Raw genomic sequence first — 18,851 nt, 5'->3', positions numbered from 1 at the left:
TATTATGACCAAAATCATACCTCTTATCGATTTTCAGTATCATACGAGCAGTCAGCAATAACGTATGTGTGGAAAAACGATGAGGATACTCTTCGTAAGTCGCCATCATTGACGACTTTGAACGCGTATCTAATCCAGAACCAAACCATCGCTTGCCCCATCAAAGCGAGTTGGAGAGGTAAGCAGTCATCTCCCCTCGACCATGATATACCAACATCGCTTATTACATCATTATATTTATACTTATACATAAACAATAAAGATAGTCCTAATTTAAATTATGTAGTTTAGCCTCCCAATTTTTTTTCTAAGCACATCCTTACACATCGCACAACAAGGGATAAGTGATGTTTTCATATTGTATTCAAATTCTAATTAACTCTTTTCAGCTTGGTCTTGAGTTCTGTTCAAGGTTATTTTGAAACTTTATTTCATGTAACATAAGGTAGACGCTTTTAGACTGTGAAAGTTATAAACCTTAGTATATAGCTAGCATGTCATTTAGTTGTTTGGTTCAGTGAATCGAAACAGCTGTTTAAACAAAATAGATTTTTGTGACAGTACTTATTAACAAAGTATGTCCCTACAACAAGTAGTAGTTTTTAAATGTTAGTGAGTAAAAATAATTAGAGTATAGAATGTAAGATTGTATTAACGTCTTTGCAAGCAGCTGAGGGTAATTCACTTTACGAGGAAGATGAAGAGCTGACATGTAATCTTTGCCAGAGACGGTTTGAGGAGCAAGGTACTGAGCGCTGGACGATCGCCGTTCCGTCCGGTGCCGTCCGGTCATTTTACAGTATTATTCCGCTTATGTGTGAGTAAATGCGTTGTTGTGGCCATGTGTTCGATGCGATGTTATCGCGACCAAACACATGGAGACTCGTAACAGCGTCTTGTTGAATCTCAGGCCACGACTGTTATAGCAGTACAACTTGGTTGTTTCATTTGCCGCCACAGTCTCTCACAGAGTTATTTTCAGAAATATTTGTTATGTTAATTTGCTACTGAAATTTTCCTTTGGTAATAACCAATACTTAAAAAGCAAGTTATAAAAAGCTCTATTTGCTTACGTAAAGCTGCATTATACTCAATTGAATGTAATTTAAGATGTTAAAAGTTGTACCTTTTTTTTTTTTTTCTCTTCTGTATTATCATCATATCAGTGGCAATGAGTGAAACAACCAACAGTCATACTCAGTTTCATCCTCCATACCCTTGCACGTAGTAAGTTTGATGTACTTGAATGCACGTGTTTGAAATAGTTTGCGCTCATGTTTTTGGACAAAGTACACTTCATTAAATATGTTCTGATACATTGAACACTATGCGCTTTACTCATACATACCGGATAGTATTTTAGTTTAGTTCTTACATTATATATTTTTGTTTGACTTGCTAGACATTTGGTGTTTACTACAAGACCAGAGACTGAATGGAGTTACTTGGAATATCTATTATTCACGCCACCTCCAACATGTTATACTTATCGTATACATCAAAGTGTAAATGTTATTTAGTTTGATGTGCTAGTATTCGTAACAATGTTAACTCCACAGGTAACTACAGCTGTCTAAAGGTCGACCTAATATTTACAAGAGACCGCGCGTTCTACTTTACTACAGTATTTATTCCTGGGATAATATTGGTGACTTCCTCATTTATCACGTTTTGGTTGGAGTGGAATGCGGTCCCGGCGCGTTCTATGATAGGTAACGGCCCGACGCGGAAGTGGGAATGGCGGCTGTACTATACGCATTTTTTCTTCTTAGCATCTAGAAGTGGCTGGGGCTGATTGTAACACGCTAGCTCTCATTTCGCATTCCGTACTACGGTCAACTATCGCAATGCACTTATTTGGTTTCTTATTTTTAGATTGTGCTTGCTATTTCTAGGTAATTACAGCTGTCTGAAGGTGGATCTCATCTTTACACGGGATAGATCATTTTACTTCACTACAGTTTTCATACCGGGCATCATTTTAGTGACCTCATCGTTTATTACTTTTTGGCTGGAATGGAATGCAGTGCCTGCTAGAGTTATGATAGGTTGGTGTAAAATTTCTATTACTTTGATTTATTTACACTATTCATTTTATTTAAATAATAATATACCAGTAAATGATCTTCATGCTGACTGAGATTAATATCAAATCAAACTTAAAAGCATAAAATTATCGCGTAACTTAAGTCCCCGGCAAGCTCGGTTTTCCATACGAACGTAGTTACGCTCTCATTTTAAAATGACTAGCTAGATTTGCTATGCAACTTTGTACTTACAATAGAATAAGGTATATCTATGTCTGTAATTAGTTTATGTAGCTTCAGATACAATAGTAAAAAAATACAGCGAATTTAAGTATTTCATACAAAAGTTATTTTTGCTCTATTTCGTTTGTTTTATATACTAGAGCTATATAAACTAATTACAGTCCTAGATATACCTCATGTCATTGTATGTGCAAAGTTTCATTACAATCCAACACGTAGTTTTAGAATGAGAACGAAACTCCGTTTGTATGGGAAGGTGAAATTCGAACGAGCTTGCCGGGGACTTTTTAAGTAGGTATGCTGAGAAAAGGTACCCCACGTCCATACTAATTTACAGAACTTTGTATGCAGGGGGGGTGCCTTTTCTCTGCAGCTGACTGTACTACGAGTAAAACGTATGTAACCTAAAACATTAAATTCGAAGATAGGCATTCTTTAGTCTTATACCTACACACATCGTCCTACATGCAGCTACTGGTACTTTAAGATATATATGTATAAGACGGTTGGTAGTACACTTGGTAATGTGTAATCGAAATTTTAGGTGCATTTTAATAATTAGAAATTTTCTTACTATTTATCTAACACACATGCTACTAGTTTATAAAACACTCATTTACACATATTTATACAAACACTCAATAGGTATATTTACATTTACTGTATTTGGCGGATAACCAACTTGGCATGTAACATCAATTCTCACTAGCTTTGACCGGATTATTTCTTATTTAACACTGTTTACTTTAATTATATTGACAAATTGTTCTAATTCTTCATTAATATATTTCGTAGATAGTCAGTGTCTAAATTTATTTAGTTGTGTATATAACATTGCATTTGGCCTTGCCTGATTAATGGGTAATTTCTTATAAATTTATTTTAATTTAAATTAAATTTATTTTTTTATTTAATTTAATTTCAGTGTCTTATCCAAGTTGATATTTTGAATCCATAGCTTACATAGTTTTTTTTTAAATATTCATGCTAATGTTAACGTGATAACGTTAGTTATCTTAAGGATTTATATGTTTAATTTGCGTATTTATTACTTTACATACTTAACGCTTATTTCTCTGTTTCTTATTATTGTTCCCAATTAACTATATATATCTAACACTAGTCTCGTACACAGGTGTGACGACGATGTTGAATTTTTTCACAACATCAAATGGTTTTCGCTCCACCCTACCCGTGGTATCCAACCTAACAGCTATGAACGTGTGGGACGGTGTGTGCATGTGCTTCATATACGCCTCCCTATTGGAGTTCGTGTGTGTCAACTATGTGGGAAGAAAACGACCTTTACACAACGTCGTCTACAGACCAGGGGAGAATCCTGTTACTCAGGTGAATATGAACTGTCTTCACATTACAAGCATTAAATGTCTCTTTGACGTGGTTTTGTTTTCCCAGCTAAGATTTGAGGTCGCATATGAGAACAATAAAATTTTTGTATATGGATAAAAATAACAGAATTAGGCTTCATATCAACCTAAAATCTTTTTAGTGTGTCAATGTATTACAAAATATACACAAAATTAGTTTTGTTTGGTCTGTTGGACGAATAACTTACATGATAGAAGCACTTTAACGCCAATAAATTACATTACTTTTATATTATACCTCAAATCCTTACACGTTACATAAAATATTCCTAAGTGCATACTTTGTACATACACATTATATTTTTGTATGCTGACTACATTACCAAGACTCAACATGTTACCTTCTTATTTTTTATTTTAGATTTAAAATACAGGGAAAATTAAGAAATAAAGCAACCATTTACCTAAAACTGCAATTTATATACTCTTAAGTCACTACTAGTGAGAATGAGTATTTCGGAAAGCACAATTATTGAACACAAAGTAGTTACAATATTATAGCCAAATAATATTTTATACACAATGGCACCGTCAGCATTAAAAGTAACAGATCTGACTAAGCGTCAAACCATTCTCTAATAACTGAACAAAAAGAGATATCCATATTAATATTATAAATGCTAAAGTCTGTCTGTCTGTCTGTTACCTCTTGACGCTTAAACCGCTGAACGGATTTTGTTTAAATTTGAGAGGTAGTTTGAGTCCCGGGGAAGGACATAGGATAGTTTTTATGTCGGAAGTCATCCCTAAAGAGAGTGTAGGGGGGTGGAAATGAGAAAATGTATGAATTGCCTGTTAATTGGTGTAAGCGATTAAGCATATTATGCTCAAAATTATTGCCATTAGATTTTATCCAGGCGCTATAATTACTCTAACTGATGGAATTAATTCCACGTAGACGAAGTCTCCATATGTAGAACAATTAGACACTTACAAATAGATACTTTTGAACGCGAACTGAAGAAATATGTCTTTACTCGTATTTGGAAGACTACTCCATGGTGGCAGATACTTTGGCGCGTTGTTTCTTCCGCTATTTTTGATGCTGACTGTACCGGCAATATTGCTAAAATTCCAAAGTTACCTTTCCGCTAAAATGTAATTACCTACAGCTACGGCGTTTGGCACACTGGATGCCATTCGCACGTCGATGCGTCGAGCGGGATGTCGCTATAATACGCGCAGCTTTGTCTCGCTCAAACATCGGAGCGACGTGTGATTCGGATCTAGTGTGATAAGCGCCTACACGCTTGTTAGTTTATTTTATCAAAGCCATGTCAAACTGACTGTGTTAAGTTTCAATAAGTAGACGTGTATTTTATTTAACTATTTACTCTTTGCAATGTTTTCCCTTTTAAATAATATATGTACCTACTTATCAATAATTGGCACAATCTGCTGGTAATTTGTTTCTATCGATGTTGTTGGTTTTCAAAAAGCCGTTATCTGGAATCGCTCAGTTATTAAACTTTTAAACAGTTATGACACATTAGTTAGTACATTACAAATGTTTGTAATGTACTAAAATTGCAATAACACAAGACGCGTGTAATAATTAAAATAAAACAGTTCAATTTTATATTCAAACTTTGGAAAGATGATTAAAAAAGCGTAGAACCGTTTAAATATAGTAATCGGCTCTACAAGTTTTTGGTTGATTTTCAAAGGCTTATTATTATTCGGGCAACTAAAATATTAAACAGAAACTTTCATTGGGCATGTAATAATATAATCTGGCCGTGTATTAATATTTTAGAGGCTAAACATTGATATTAGCTCCAAATACAAGCATCATATTATTAAAAAAAATTGGCAGCAAATTCAAGCCACCAAAATTATGAAGAGGGAGCTTGAAATTATAGTTTGGCGACTAAATAACAAATTGGCATCTATTATTGTTGAGCGTATAATTTTTAATATTTGTTGTCATAATATGACCTGTGTTCTTAGGATTATTCTAAGACCTAAGAATTTATCTTAGGAAGGTAAGTAATTCGTTCATTGGGTGTTATATAGTTTAAATAATCTTAAGGTTTTTTACAATTTGATATTTCGAGCGTAGGTATTTTACTAAGTAGGGAAATCAATTTTTATACAATTACTCAAAAAGTTTTGCTACTTTTCGTTTTGCGTTGCTGTTTACATTTATGACATGTTACGAAAAATATTATTAAATCTTTTTGTAGAAATAATAAAAGATTGGTGCTGATTTTACAAAAAAAATATGTATAAGAAGTGTCCTTGTAAGCTTGAATAAACAGTATCTCGCGCATGAGATAGATTATCCCTTCCTCTTTAATTAATACAGTAAGAAAAAGACCGAATCAGTCGTGTTCATAAATATGCATACAATTTGTTTTCAAAAATGCATGCAATTATGTAAAAAAGTATAGGTACATATTTATGAACTAGATTGTACCGAGTCTATCTCACGCGCTTGGAACGGTCGCGCCCGCGGCGCACTAGTAGCTTAACAAAATAATAAAAGTGATATTTGTACACGCTTTAACGTTGCGTTATAACCTTTTTTATATTAAAATGACAGCTCGGGTAATGATGGTCGAAATACAAATTTTAAGTTTGCATTTACTTAATTTGCTATCTAAATACTATAAAAGAACTTCATTTTTATATTGTTAGACAGTCGTTTTCTTTTTAAAATGTGCCTCACAAATAGTCTCCAATATAATAATTCAGTTGCCAAATAAATAATTGGTAATTACCTACAGCAGCAACGGCATTAAAATACTACTCATACTGAAATAATTTGAGGTTCCGCTTTAGTTGCCAAACTATTAATTTTAGTACCTATTTCTTTTTTAAGCTACCGAAATCCGATTAATTAAATACGGTTAAATACGTGCCATTTTCAAATACATACATGTTAATCCAGTTACGCGGTACTTTTGACACACCAACAACACAGACTTTCTGTATCAGCATGCTCACAATCAATGTTCAAAATTTATCTCTGCATGTACTTCCTTGCGTTTAACGATCATTGTATTTCGGGTAGGCCAGAAGTCATCAGTCATCACATGGTTTCATTTGCAATCGTATCAGTTTCATGTCACTGAATTAACATAAGGACTATTTTGTGTGGCCTTAGTTCGCATTGATAATTCATTCATGCTCAAAACGTCATTCAATACGCTAATTATTTTATTAATACTTTAGAAATCAGAAAACATTGCAAAGAAGTTCCGCGAATATCACTAACACCCGTAAATCCCGTAACCGTTCAAGATATATCACATTCAAGATTAATGTTTGTACTTTCCCTGGCCACCACAGACTAGTCCGTGTTCACGGTTGCACATCGTAAGACCATCTGTCACGAGTGAACAAAATTGTGTGTGTGATGTGTTCACAGCGACTGCCTGCAGTCCTGAGCAGAATTGGCATTATACTGGCCAGCCCCTTGGTAAGAACGTTCGCCGCATTCATAGGCACTTTCCAAAAATTACACTGTTATATTTCTTTATCAATTCAAAAACAAATGCTGTATGATTTTTGGCTAATGATTCCTGATACGTAATGCGTATTATACGAATATACATTTAGTTTTAAGAGTAATTGTAATTCTTAATGGATAAAAATATTGACAAACAATGACCAACATTTTACTGAAAGAAATATAACATATGCAAAATGACTATCTTACTCCGCCAAAGAACCATCGCACGAGTTATATGCATGCTTTAGTTTTGTATCGTAGTTTCTTCGTATATTTTATAATTGGTAAGTATTATTGTACTATTCATTAGGTATTTTAACTAAATAAACAAAAGAAGACTACAAAAATCAGGTATTTACTGACATTATTTCTGGACACATGCTTCGACTTCGTTAGTAAGTAAGGTGATTCTACTCACATGCATGTAACTACACAACAAGCAAATGCTATAAATTTAAAATGATGTTACTTATGAAATGATGTTGCTTACTCGCTATATCAAACCAAGATATCATCTAGAGAGTTGGTAAGCCGAATTGTCAAACTATTAAGTCCTAACAGTAGAAAAGTTACACGCCAACTTGATCACACTACAGAATTGCTTTTCTGGAATACGCCATTTTATCTAAATACATTAAATAGTCACAGCTTACAATTTTTCTATTATCTACTTACATATTTGTATCCATGCGTATATAGGCTGACGTAAATAAAATAAAGTAAACATGCAACATGCTTTTCATAAGCTTTCTTTAGATTAAGAAGCAAAGTGAAAAAGTAGATTTGAAGAACAGCAATGATAAAGCTTCTGCCAGCCAAATATCACAAATTAATCCGACTCAGTGAGCCTGATGCTTGAGCTAAAAATAGTTATCAATTTATATAGGAGGCGATGGCATTCCTACAATGGGCTAAATCAGACGCGAACGAGCCAGAGCCAGGCGGTGCCGTAAGTGATGCCACTGAACAGTTCAAAGTATCCCCTCCTCATCACCGTATTCCTGATTTCACGAAATTAACGCATGATCTTTCATTTAATGCTGCTTTGGATCACTTCAGCCTGTAAGTATGCTGACCAACCAATATTTTCAATGTCCATGTTTGTCCTCTAGTCCGTTTCAATCATATTTTTAATATTCACAAAATATTTTTGCATTGTATCAACGGTTTCACCATTCTTAAAACATGTCGTGGGGTGTATAGTGAATGATATGGTATACGTGCATTTTTAATCCGGAACATAATGTCAATATGCTCTTGTACGTATTAATAAAAAATCGATGCCATTGAAATTGCCCCAATACTTGCTTATCAGTTATTCTTTCCAGCATCTTTGTTAGGTTCATAAACGTACATATAATATAGTTACGAGTAACTACTTATTTTATATTTAGAGCATACTTGATAATTTTTCTTTGTTAATTTTAGGGAGACAAAAAGAGAGAGTCGACAGGTGCTGCGGACCTAGTATCGTGTGCTACGTGCACCGGAGCGCCGGGTTCCTGCACACACACTGCCAACAACGGAGGAGTATCCGAGGTAGCTAAACAAAGCTCTATTTGCTCTCCAACCTCTTTAAAGTGAATATTTAACACACAAACAAAAGAATACTTCACTATATAAAGTTGCACTGTAGGATCGGCATCATCATTTTAACCACTGTCTCGTTAGAAAATAACTGGGGATAGGCCAAGAGGTCATCCATTTCATTTTTTACCTTTATCGCAGACCCAACGTGTAAAGTAGGTATAACGTCCACTAAATTTAATTATGATCTACACGGCTAGCACAAGTTCTAAAAACATTCAAAACAGTAGACACATAATACATTCTAGTATAAAATTATGTTAAGTAAAAGATTAATTCATTCATTTCTCAGCTAGAGTAGTCCGTCATTGCCCACCATAGACCATATATGGACTTATGGGTCTTAAATAAAGATATATTTAATTTTTAATTTTAATTGGCATGGTTCACCGTTTCAAATATATTTTTTTCAGCCATGTTTCGTCCAGGTTCGCAAAAAAGAACCACCTCATCCGATTCGCGTGGCGAAGACGATCGATGTCATCGCGCGCATCACCTTCCCCACAGCCTATGCCGTGTTTCTAATCTTCTTCTTTATACACTACAAGGCCTTTTCTTAATGCTGTCTCTACTTTACTTCCCGCTGCAGGCTGCTTCATGTGAACTGGACAGTTATATTCTTAGATCTTGTACGGAAGTACTTCTTTCACCGCTCGTATGAATTGGATCGCGCTGCAAGTGACAACCTCCTCGGTGCAGTGTGTTCTCCTAAAGAGTGTTGATGTTGACATTTGTTGACATTGCAATTTGTGATGATTACTCACTATAGTGATAGTATTTGATATTAGGATAAGGGTCATATTTAAAGCTGAGAATAGTTGCAGCTTGCCGTTGTTAAATAGGACGTCATTGAAGGTATATATATTAGAGACGAATGCGAATTTTCTACAAGTTTTGAAATAGTTTTCAAAAATTATTCATAAGTTGAGGATCGCTGAGTATGGGCACGAATTTTATTAGTTTCTTATACCAGGAAACTTAGGATAAAGAGGGATCAATAAAATATTACTATGAATATTCTGCATGTATGCAGATAACGATACACGGGACTGTGTGATGAGCAGTGATCGAATGCGCATTCTAAAGGTGCGACTGAATTGTGGTTTTGTTAGAATAAAGAAATCTATTTCAAACCTTAAGACAGTCCAAATGTAAATCATTGCTTTAAATTCATGAGACGTATATTTTAAGATCGCAAAAGATAACTTTTATATATGTTACATTTAATCACCACTGTTTCCTTTATTTATAGTATATGTGACATATTATGTATATAGTACACCCACACAAGTTAAAGTTGTGATAATATCATAAATTCAATGTTAAATGTTTGCTTTTCAAAAGTTCTACAAAGTCAATAGGAACGTGTAGATTTTATTGAAATATTTCCTGTATAATGTGTGTTAAAGTTTAGTTTCAAAATACTCGATTAGATATTATAAGTTAAGATGAAGCTCAAGACTCTTATTTCACAATGTATGTATTAGTGTATGTACCTATCGTTATTAAGATACATTGGACTCTCGGATTGTCTGTTTTTATAATAATACTTCGTTTTAGTTTGTGAGCTGTGTTAATGTGAAACCATGAACATGCCTTCTAACGTTAATTATCGGTTGCAGCCTTGACATTGCGTACTAGGCTCTTAGACTCTAGGCAGGTACAACAAAGCCGCATCACACTATTGGGCACCAGTATTTGTTTATTTAAGGTGCCTAGTACTTTCTTACAATCAAATTAATTTAAATAAAATAATATCTAAATCAATTTATAGTCATATCCACTGAGTAGGTATGTTGAATCAAATTTGAATAATGCATACCGTAACACTGTTGCTTATATAAGTATTGTCCCCATTTGTTGTACTAGTTTTATGTATTACCTATTTAAATTAAACACTTGTTGTTCTTAATAGCTCTGTTAGAATGTTTAATAACTGATAAGAGGTTGTTTCTTTATAAACGTATTGAGGTAGTAATGAAGCGCACGCAAGTTTTAATAATAATCAATGACCAGCCTTCAACAAAGAGAGATATAATCACTAAAGTTGCTTAAGTATCCATGATTTCTTAATAACAATCAATTTCTGATAATTGTACATTTAACCACACGGAAAAGAAGAACAAAAATAGGAAAACGGCTCAACCAACTACATTTAGGTATACTAGTCCGGCTGTATAAAATGGGAGGTTAGGTTAGACATTTACGGCATATTTAAGCCTTCAGTACCTATTGTCCAATGTAATATGTTTAAATATATATATATATATATATATAATAAAATTATAAAAGCTTAATTTTATACAGATCGACCTAGTCCCACAGTAGAGGCTTGTGTTGTGGGTACTGGACCCCGTTTTTTTTCAGATTAGAAATTTTATAACCTTTAACCGTGGTAACTTTTTTCCTCTAAAATTTAATCTGAGTAATTATGGTGTCGTTTACATATTATTGTACCACAATATTAGACATCATAGGATCCCTAGCATTTCGGAAGAAAAAGTTAATTACCACTACTTTTGAGGTTACAAAAATTCTAATCTTTAAAAAATCGGGATATGGACAATATACATATATATTATTATATATGATATAGATATATAATAATACTTAATTAATTAATTGCTCATTTATGTTTTTTATTACGGAATGGACTGCAACGCAACAATTTTTTCTATGGTAACTGAATATACATATAACAATTCATGTAATCACAACCACCAGCCGGGCTAGATATGTGTGCGTGTCAATTGATAGATAAATAAATAAACAAGAGAATCGTCGTTTCATATTCCATGGTTATTTTAAATTATTTATTAACCCATTGGAGCATATTGGAGACAACGCTACGCCGCGTAGAACACTAAAGCCTAAGGGCAATTTTCGTGATGTGGCAAAATCGCTCATAAGCGCGCGCGGCGCATTTAGGGGGCATTCCACAAAAATGTCGGGGACATGACGCGTATGGCAGCTACCTTAATAACCTGTAGAATCTGTATTAAATACCTTTGAATTTAAACATAAGTTATCATACGTTACCATGCCAAACATCGGCTTATTAGCTTTATCAGAAGTGTTAAAAAATTGCTTCACGTAAGTACCCAACCAAACACTGTTCTGGAATGACCCTTAACTGGCTTTGACTACATTAACAGAGTACGAACTACAGACTTTACCTCATCTTTTACTGAATATAATATTAAACTATTTTAATAATTATCCATATTATTTCTGATGAAACTTGATACCATGCCTTTTGCTTAATAAAGAGCGGACCAACCAGTCAACTGTTTTGGAAAGTAGATTTTGTAGGTGTTTAAAATATAATAAAGAGTACCTTTAAGAACAAATGCGTTTTGGCTGTGCTTTGATTCAACTTATGTAAATTTAATATACCTTTAAGGACCTGTCACGTCTTTTCAAATTAAGTTTAGTATATATTTTTTCTGGGAAAATATATATAAATATATATCCAACATAGACTCGGTGTAACGTGTCTGTATAAGGTTGCAAGTAGCTCTAGCTACTACGGTTTTAATAAAATCTAATCATAGCATTATTTACCTAAATAACACTTAAGAGGAGATCCCATACTTTACTTATGCTATGGAGTACTGCAAAGCGAAAGTACTGCAAATGCAAAACAATATGCTATAAAAATTGTAACAGAAACTGTTTATGTTAAATCATATATAAAAAAATGATCTCTTGTTATATTCTGATACGTTACTAATATTTTAAAGTTTATTGATGTTAGAGTACAATGTTCCCATTCCCAATTTTTTTTATTAAGTATGAAAGTGATACTACGTACTTTTATTCGCAGTGTTTTTAACTAATTAAACTATAAGATAAAAATAACATATCATTCGCTTTATAAGATATCTACCTAAATTGTGCTATATCCTGTAAAACTAAAAGTTGAAACTGAAATGTATATTTTGTGCTGGCTTTCTATATTTGTATCCGTTTTATTTATTATTACTAAATAAAAGTATCGTATAAGTGTTGTGCCTGGCATTAGATACTAATATTTTATTTTATATGATTATTGTCTATATGAAATGCGACTCATTAAAAGGTCTGCTGCAAATCGCAGTTACTAAATACAACAATTAAAAATTGTAATCTAAATATAAAACATATAATTATTATTTAGGTATAGCGCAAAAATACTGCAATACGATATTATATACGATAGTATATTTGCATATACGCATTACACATTATTATTGTACTTACCTATAACAATAACAAGCCTCATAATGAAGTTGTTTTCTGTAATTTTGTTTTGGTTTATATTGACTTGTGTACTTATGTTGTTTTTTTCTGATAAACGGTTATTCTTTTCCTAAATAAATATTTAAAAACAAGAAAAAGTACCATTAAAAACAATTCACTGTATAGAATATATGGCCAGAAGGCTTATTTTTTTACAAGCTATAATTAATATAGCTCGGAACACAGTTACATAGTTATTTGTTTAGGTCAAATTTAATGTTGCAAGAAACACGATATGAACCAAACCGGTTCATGATGTCCACATGTCCGATTCAGCTGAAACTTAGCACACGTTCGCAATAAGTATGCAATGTTATTGTACCATTAGGCTTTTCTGATATCCCTTCAAGTGGCAGATCGCCGGCTCGTGGTCGATATTACGTTATTTAAAATTAAAATTTGATTAATTGAGGTAAAATCAAAATTCCAACTACTAATAAATGACGTTGCCACTTGAAGGGTTATTGTAAACTAATGAAGGTGGTCTTAAGATTTTAAAATAATATTAATAAATAAGAATACTGTAATAAAAACAATGTAGCCTCGTTGCTCGTTAGAGTCGTCGTCATGAAGTGCTAGATGTATAAGAAGACGGATTGTATTGAAAATATTTTTTTTTTGTTAAATGATTATTCATGATAAATAAATAAATATTATAGAGACATTCTTACATAAATTGACTAAGTCCCACGGTAAGCTCAAGAAGGCTTGTGTTGTAGGTCTGGGTACTCAGACAACTTAATACTTAAATACATAGAAAACATCCATGACTCAGAAACAAATATCTGTGCTCATCGCACAAAAAATGCCCTTACCCCCTTAATTATTAGTTATTATTATTAATTAATAATTATTGCCTCAATTATTGTTTGCTTAAAAGTATTGCGTATGGTTATTAATGTTAGACAATTGTCGACTCTTTTTACGCATATTTGTAAAATAACAATACGATAGATTCAACATGGCTGAATGTATGACTAACTCCTCCATTAACTTTCCAGTAAGTCCTTCTAAAATATCTTTTTTATATTACTTCTTGTGAATAGTTTTTTTTAGGTCTTCGGCAAATTATTTCTACATTTATATCTGTACCAGTTTGGCTTCATAAACGTGTTTCAATTGCTGTTGTTATCCAGTTTGATATACAAATACAAATTATTTATTTGCCAGAATACAGTGGGTGGTTAGATGGTGACATAAAATTAGAAGTACAGTGTAGTGAGTGTACTCTACTCACAATTGAGCATGCAAAAATTATAATATATCATGTCATGCAATCAAATTAAATAATTAAAATAACGATAATTAAAATCACAATAAAATAAATTACAAATCATTTAGTCAATCAATTTGGATAAATTTATCTGAGACGTTTAAAACCTTTTATATTTGTTCAAACACCTAAAGAACATATAATAAACATTAAATACTGCCATTCAATTTATTTTCGAACGAAAGTTTATTTGCATTGCTAGTAAATTTTGGTAAAATTAGTTTTTGTAAAATACTTGGACTCGTCCAATTTCGTAGGTGTGTTGTGTAAGCCACTGGTGCTTAACTCGACTCTACAATCAAATATCAGGCTTGTACCATAATACTAGATGAAATTAGTACAGACCAGAATGGCTATGGATTTAACCCAAACAAAAAATCAAGGAGAAATGAATCATCTGTACTTAATCGATAATTATTAACCTCGCATAATCTTGTCTTTTCTTTCTTTGATAGAACTATATTTTTCATTGATTATGCATTAAGTATAAGTATCAATTTACTTTTAAAATAATACTACTAGATGATAATGATAAAATTGTATTAAATTAACCATTTTCTTGCAGTAAAATTATTTTCTTATTATATTGCAGTTACTAGTTGGATTTTTTGTTCAAGAAAAACAATAAGAGACTTTAAATTAAAATTATCATGAGTTATACTAACATTGTGGCAAATATAGAACCGGTTAAATCACGTATTAATTTACTATAGGCGCCTTAGGTACGTGCTTATCCCAATTAAGGATTCCCGACACAGAAAGATGTCGCGTTAACAGTGATAAAATACTTCAACTGAACCAGAAGTGTTAATCAATAAAAATTCTAGTCAAATGTAAAAATAAGAGGCAGCTATTATTTTACATGTACCTTCTTTTGTAAACCATTGCTGACGCTACAATGCTATCGCCAGCTAAAAGTAGCTATAATCAAATTGGGTGTCCGTAGCGGTTACATTCATCGGTTGTATATGTATAAGTAATTAGACGACATAAAGCGACGAAAATATCCCTCTAAAAAGCACGTGTCCAAAAACCTATCAAATCCAACCGAATACTCTAAACCAAATTCTACTTCGATAACAGGCAAATTTTCGTAAAATGAGCAATGAATATTGAGGCTGTGACTTTAACATTTTATCAGATAAAAAATGTTGTACTTATGTCGATGTCTTAGATTGTATGATCTTCACATGCCAATAAATAAGACGAACAAGAGAAAAATATCTTAGAATATACTGCCTATGTATCCATAAGTAGATACATACCTACATATAAATATGTATATATATTATGATCATAATATTTATTATATACTTACCGTCGCCCGGACACCCTGTTTTTAGTATCTAGGTAAACAAAATTAATTAGGAGAAGTATGTAAAATGTATATCATATTTAGGTAAAAATATATAAAAAGGCACGAAAAGACATTAGTGAGATAAATATATAATTACATAAATAAACAATATTCATTAGTAGTTAATGTTAAAAGCTCTTTACATTGTTCGGATTGTTTATAATTGAACGTAGGATATTTAAATTTTCAAGACCCATGCTCACATTAAGTGACAACCAATTTGATTTCAATTTAAATCAGATTAAATCTAAACTATATGAGGGAGTGCAACAATTTATCCAATCTCGATAATTAATAATCGTACGATTACTGGGCCATTTTAATTAAAATTGAACATTAAGTACACTTTTTTATTTGGAAATTTTTATGTTATTTATATTCAGAATCACGAGCTCCCTTCGACAGAAAAAAACGTCTCAAGGTTTTTTCCATCCGTTACCATTTTTCATAGACTTCGTAACGAAACGGAAGGAACGAAACATGAATATAAATTTATAAATTGTTTATACACATTAGTACATATGTCAATCACAATGAAAAAATTATCAATGATCAACTCTGGCTAACGTGGGATTTGAACCCACATTTTTGGATTGTCGATAATACAATTTATAGTTTGTAATATGGTACCTAGTACCTACGTTTAAATTCATGAATAGAAGTTTTTGAACATTTTTTTGTCCTATTAAGAAAGAGCTTAAGATTCTGAGTAGGTTTCACATAAAAATATCCATGGTTCAAAGAGTCCAATGCAGTAAAATCATTTTTAAGAATTTTATAACTGTATAAAATATTAAAACAATACAAGAAGGTATGGGTATGCCGTGCTACTGCTATACAACAGAAGTAACAATTTAGTTGTAACAACACAACAAAATTGGAAAAAAGGCAAATTTAAATAGAGAAAATGTAAGTACACGATCATCCCTACAAAAACATTGTATATTTTCTTTTTTATAATTTACATTTAGATAAAGCCTCATCCGAGCAATTAAGTAGGTAGTAGGTAGGTGCCTTCGCGTGTTCAATCAATGTACCTAATATCAAAGGAATCAGAAGCCTTTATACACATTTGCTTTATATGTATTTAATTTAAGTTTAAACTCAAGACCAATGAAAACGGGTCACTTTGCACAGAAATGTTCATACGATATAACCCGTTTCTGATCACCTAGGTGGGAATCGTAAAGAAAGCTGAAGAAAGTTTCGTGTTAGCCGTAAAAAGTACCAATCTTCATATGCAAGTTGCTGAAAGTTTCCATAAAGTTGGAAATAGTTGTCAGAAACTTTAAAAAATGTACAATATATAATAAAAGTTTCCATTTTGGAAATAGGAAATCTTAAGAAGTTCGCTAGATCCATATGGAAAATTTCGGAATTTTGTAAACTTTCCACCAACACATATATAAAAGTATCGTGCTACAACAGTTATACGTTAGCATATTTCGAATATGTAAAGTTATAGTCAAAGCTAATATCATATTTGTATAAAGCAATCACACTTTGCTAGTGGTTCAGTATTTCAACCGTGTAATAAGGAATCAAGTAAAATTTATGTGCATTATAAATTTAAGATTTTGTTTAAAAAAATACTCGTAGTTCTAGTATGGAATATTGCGCTACATGTAGGTAAGGGCAAATAGTTCATGCGATAGCCTGTAACGTCACCGTATCCGCGTATTTTTTGTAATTTGTATAGCTGATAATGTACACTCTATTTTTATTAGCTACGTCATAGACAAAGCAATAATAAGACTCACAAGGTTGAGTAACATAACACAGGCCTCTGGTTTAACGGATAAAGTAGATGGCGCTATAAGGTGTGTAACCTATCGCTTAACAACCTAATTACCGCAAAATGTACGACGGCGTACAGCGCCATCTAGTTCACTGTTAAAAACTCGCCGACTTTGTGCGTGTTTTGTCTATGGTTACATTACATTTATAATTTAGTTGAATAAATGCATCCTCACGAATTACAGTAAATATATTGTAGTTCGAATTTATTACGGTATTGTACAATAATCACTGACACGCCATAGCCTTTGTAAATAAAATGTATGCGATGAGTGGCCATCGTGTTTGTAATGTGACTGCAAAACTGTAGCATTGTAAATACTTTTAAAGTAAAATTTATGAATTACAATTTTCATCAAATAAAACACAAATTCAATTTACATAGTTTTTGCTTTCCTCGTTACCAGATGGGTAAAAAGCCTACTAATGTTGGTCAAGCAAATCTTGTCAGTAGAAAAAAGCGCGAAATTCAAGTTTTCTATGGGACGACAACACGACAATGACGACATCCCTTCTTCGCGCCTACATTTTTTTAAATTTACCGCCTTTTTCTACTGACAAGATTTGCTTGACCAACTATACCTACCTACCTATTCACGCAAAAAGCCAAATTGACATAGTATAAAGAAAGAGGGCAGTAGGCTATCTCCGTCCCAATCCGCGATATAATTGCCTACCGTACTTGCCTGTCTCAGGGTTGTCACTGTTAGCTAAATATTAATTCAGTGCTTAGAAAATGGCAAGGGCCGGAAAGTTGTATTTTTTACTTGTGTTGTCTGGGTTCAGGGATTTTGAGGTCGGTTTTACCCATGAATCTAGTATAACTGGATCGGTCATGAGGGGTGGGGGGAAATGACCGAACGGGATAGTCTTATGTATTTTTCAGTAGGAGTAGCAGAGAAACCGCTGTTATTGTTTGTCCTTGTCACAGTCTCACTTTTTTATTTATTCCCCACCGTAAATTTAGTATGGTTTATGGTGGGCAACAAATCTAACCGACCAATCATATTGTCGCATTGCGTATGTTTTGTCCCTCACGGGCGCACGCGTATAGCTGATCTATGTAATGCTATAGGTCTATGGTTTTACCTAAACCTATCACGATGAAAGAAAGAGCGACAGGCGATACCTATGTGGTTGTGGGGCCAGCAGACGGGCGGCGCAGGGCGGTGATGAGCACGAGTAACCGTATAACATTTAAAACTTTCGCGGTTTGAACACATATTAAAACACATTTACAAACGGGTCTATCGCGAATTTATTTTGTTACCTTTATTTACCGACGTTTCGTCACAGGTTTCACTGGTCATGGTCGTAGTCACACAAGTCAGTTAGCCGCGACCATGACCAGTGAAACCTGTGTCGAAACGTCGGTAAATAAAGGTAACAAAATAAATTCGCGATAGACCCGTTTGTAAATGTGATTTAATACGAGTAACCG

At 33.0% G+C, this 18,851-nt stretch overlaps 1 protein-coding gene across 21 annotated transcripts in view; it reads left to right on the top strand.

The window, feature by feature from the left end:
- Positions 1-17,790, top strand: part of LOC134743571 (glutamate-gated chloride channel) — a 105,657-nt gene extending 87,867 nt beyond the window's left edge. For 4 of the 21 annotated variants that reach the window (XM_063677093.1, XM_063677091.1, XM_063677098.1 and 1 more), the window contains 8 exons: positions 38-178; positions 671-745; positions 1,896-2,048; positions 3,406-3,620; positions 7,032-7,082; positions 8,002-8,064; positions 8,544-8,654; positions 9,116-17,790. In XM_063677093.1, the coding sequence (XP_063533163.1) occupies positions 38-178; positions 671-745; positions 1,896-2,048; positions 3,406-3,620; positions 7,032-7,082; positions 8,002-8,064; positions 8,544-8,654; positions 9,116-9,262 (956 nt within the window). In that variant the 3' untranslated portion in view covers positions 9,263-17,790. Of the gene's footprint in view, positions 1-37; positions 179-670; positions 746-1,559; positions 1,713-1,895; positions 2,049-3,405; positions 3,621-7,031; positions 7,083-8,001; positions 8,065-8,543; positions 8,655-9,115 lie in introns of all 21 variants that reach the window. The other 17 variants (XM_063677096.1, XM_063677100.1, XM_063677107.1 and 14 more) reach the window with 7 other exon arrangements.
- Positions 17,791-18,851: the final 1,061 nt, after the last annotated feature.

The sequence above is a fragment of the Cydia strobilella genome, chromosome 8 (genome assembly GCF_947568885.1).
Source record: "Cydia strobilella chromosome 8, ilCydStro3.1, whole genome shotgun sequence".
NCBI classification, from domain to species: Eukaryota; Metazoa; Arthropoda; class Insecta; order Lepidoptera; family Tortricidae; genus Cydia; species Cydia strobilella.
Note: the sequence above shows the minus strand (reverse complement) of the source record. Positions and strands in the feature narration are given on the sequence as shown.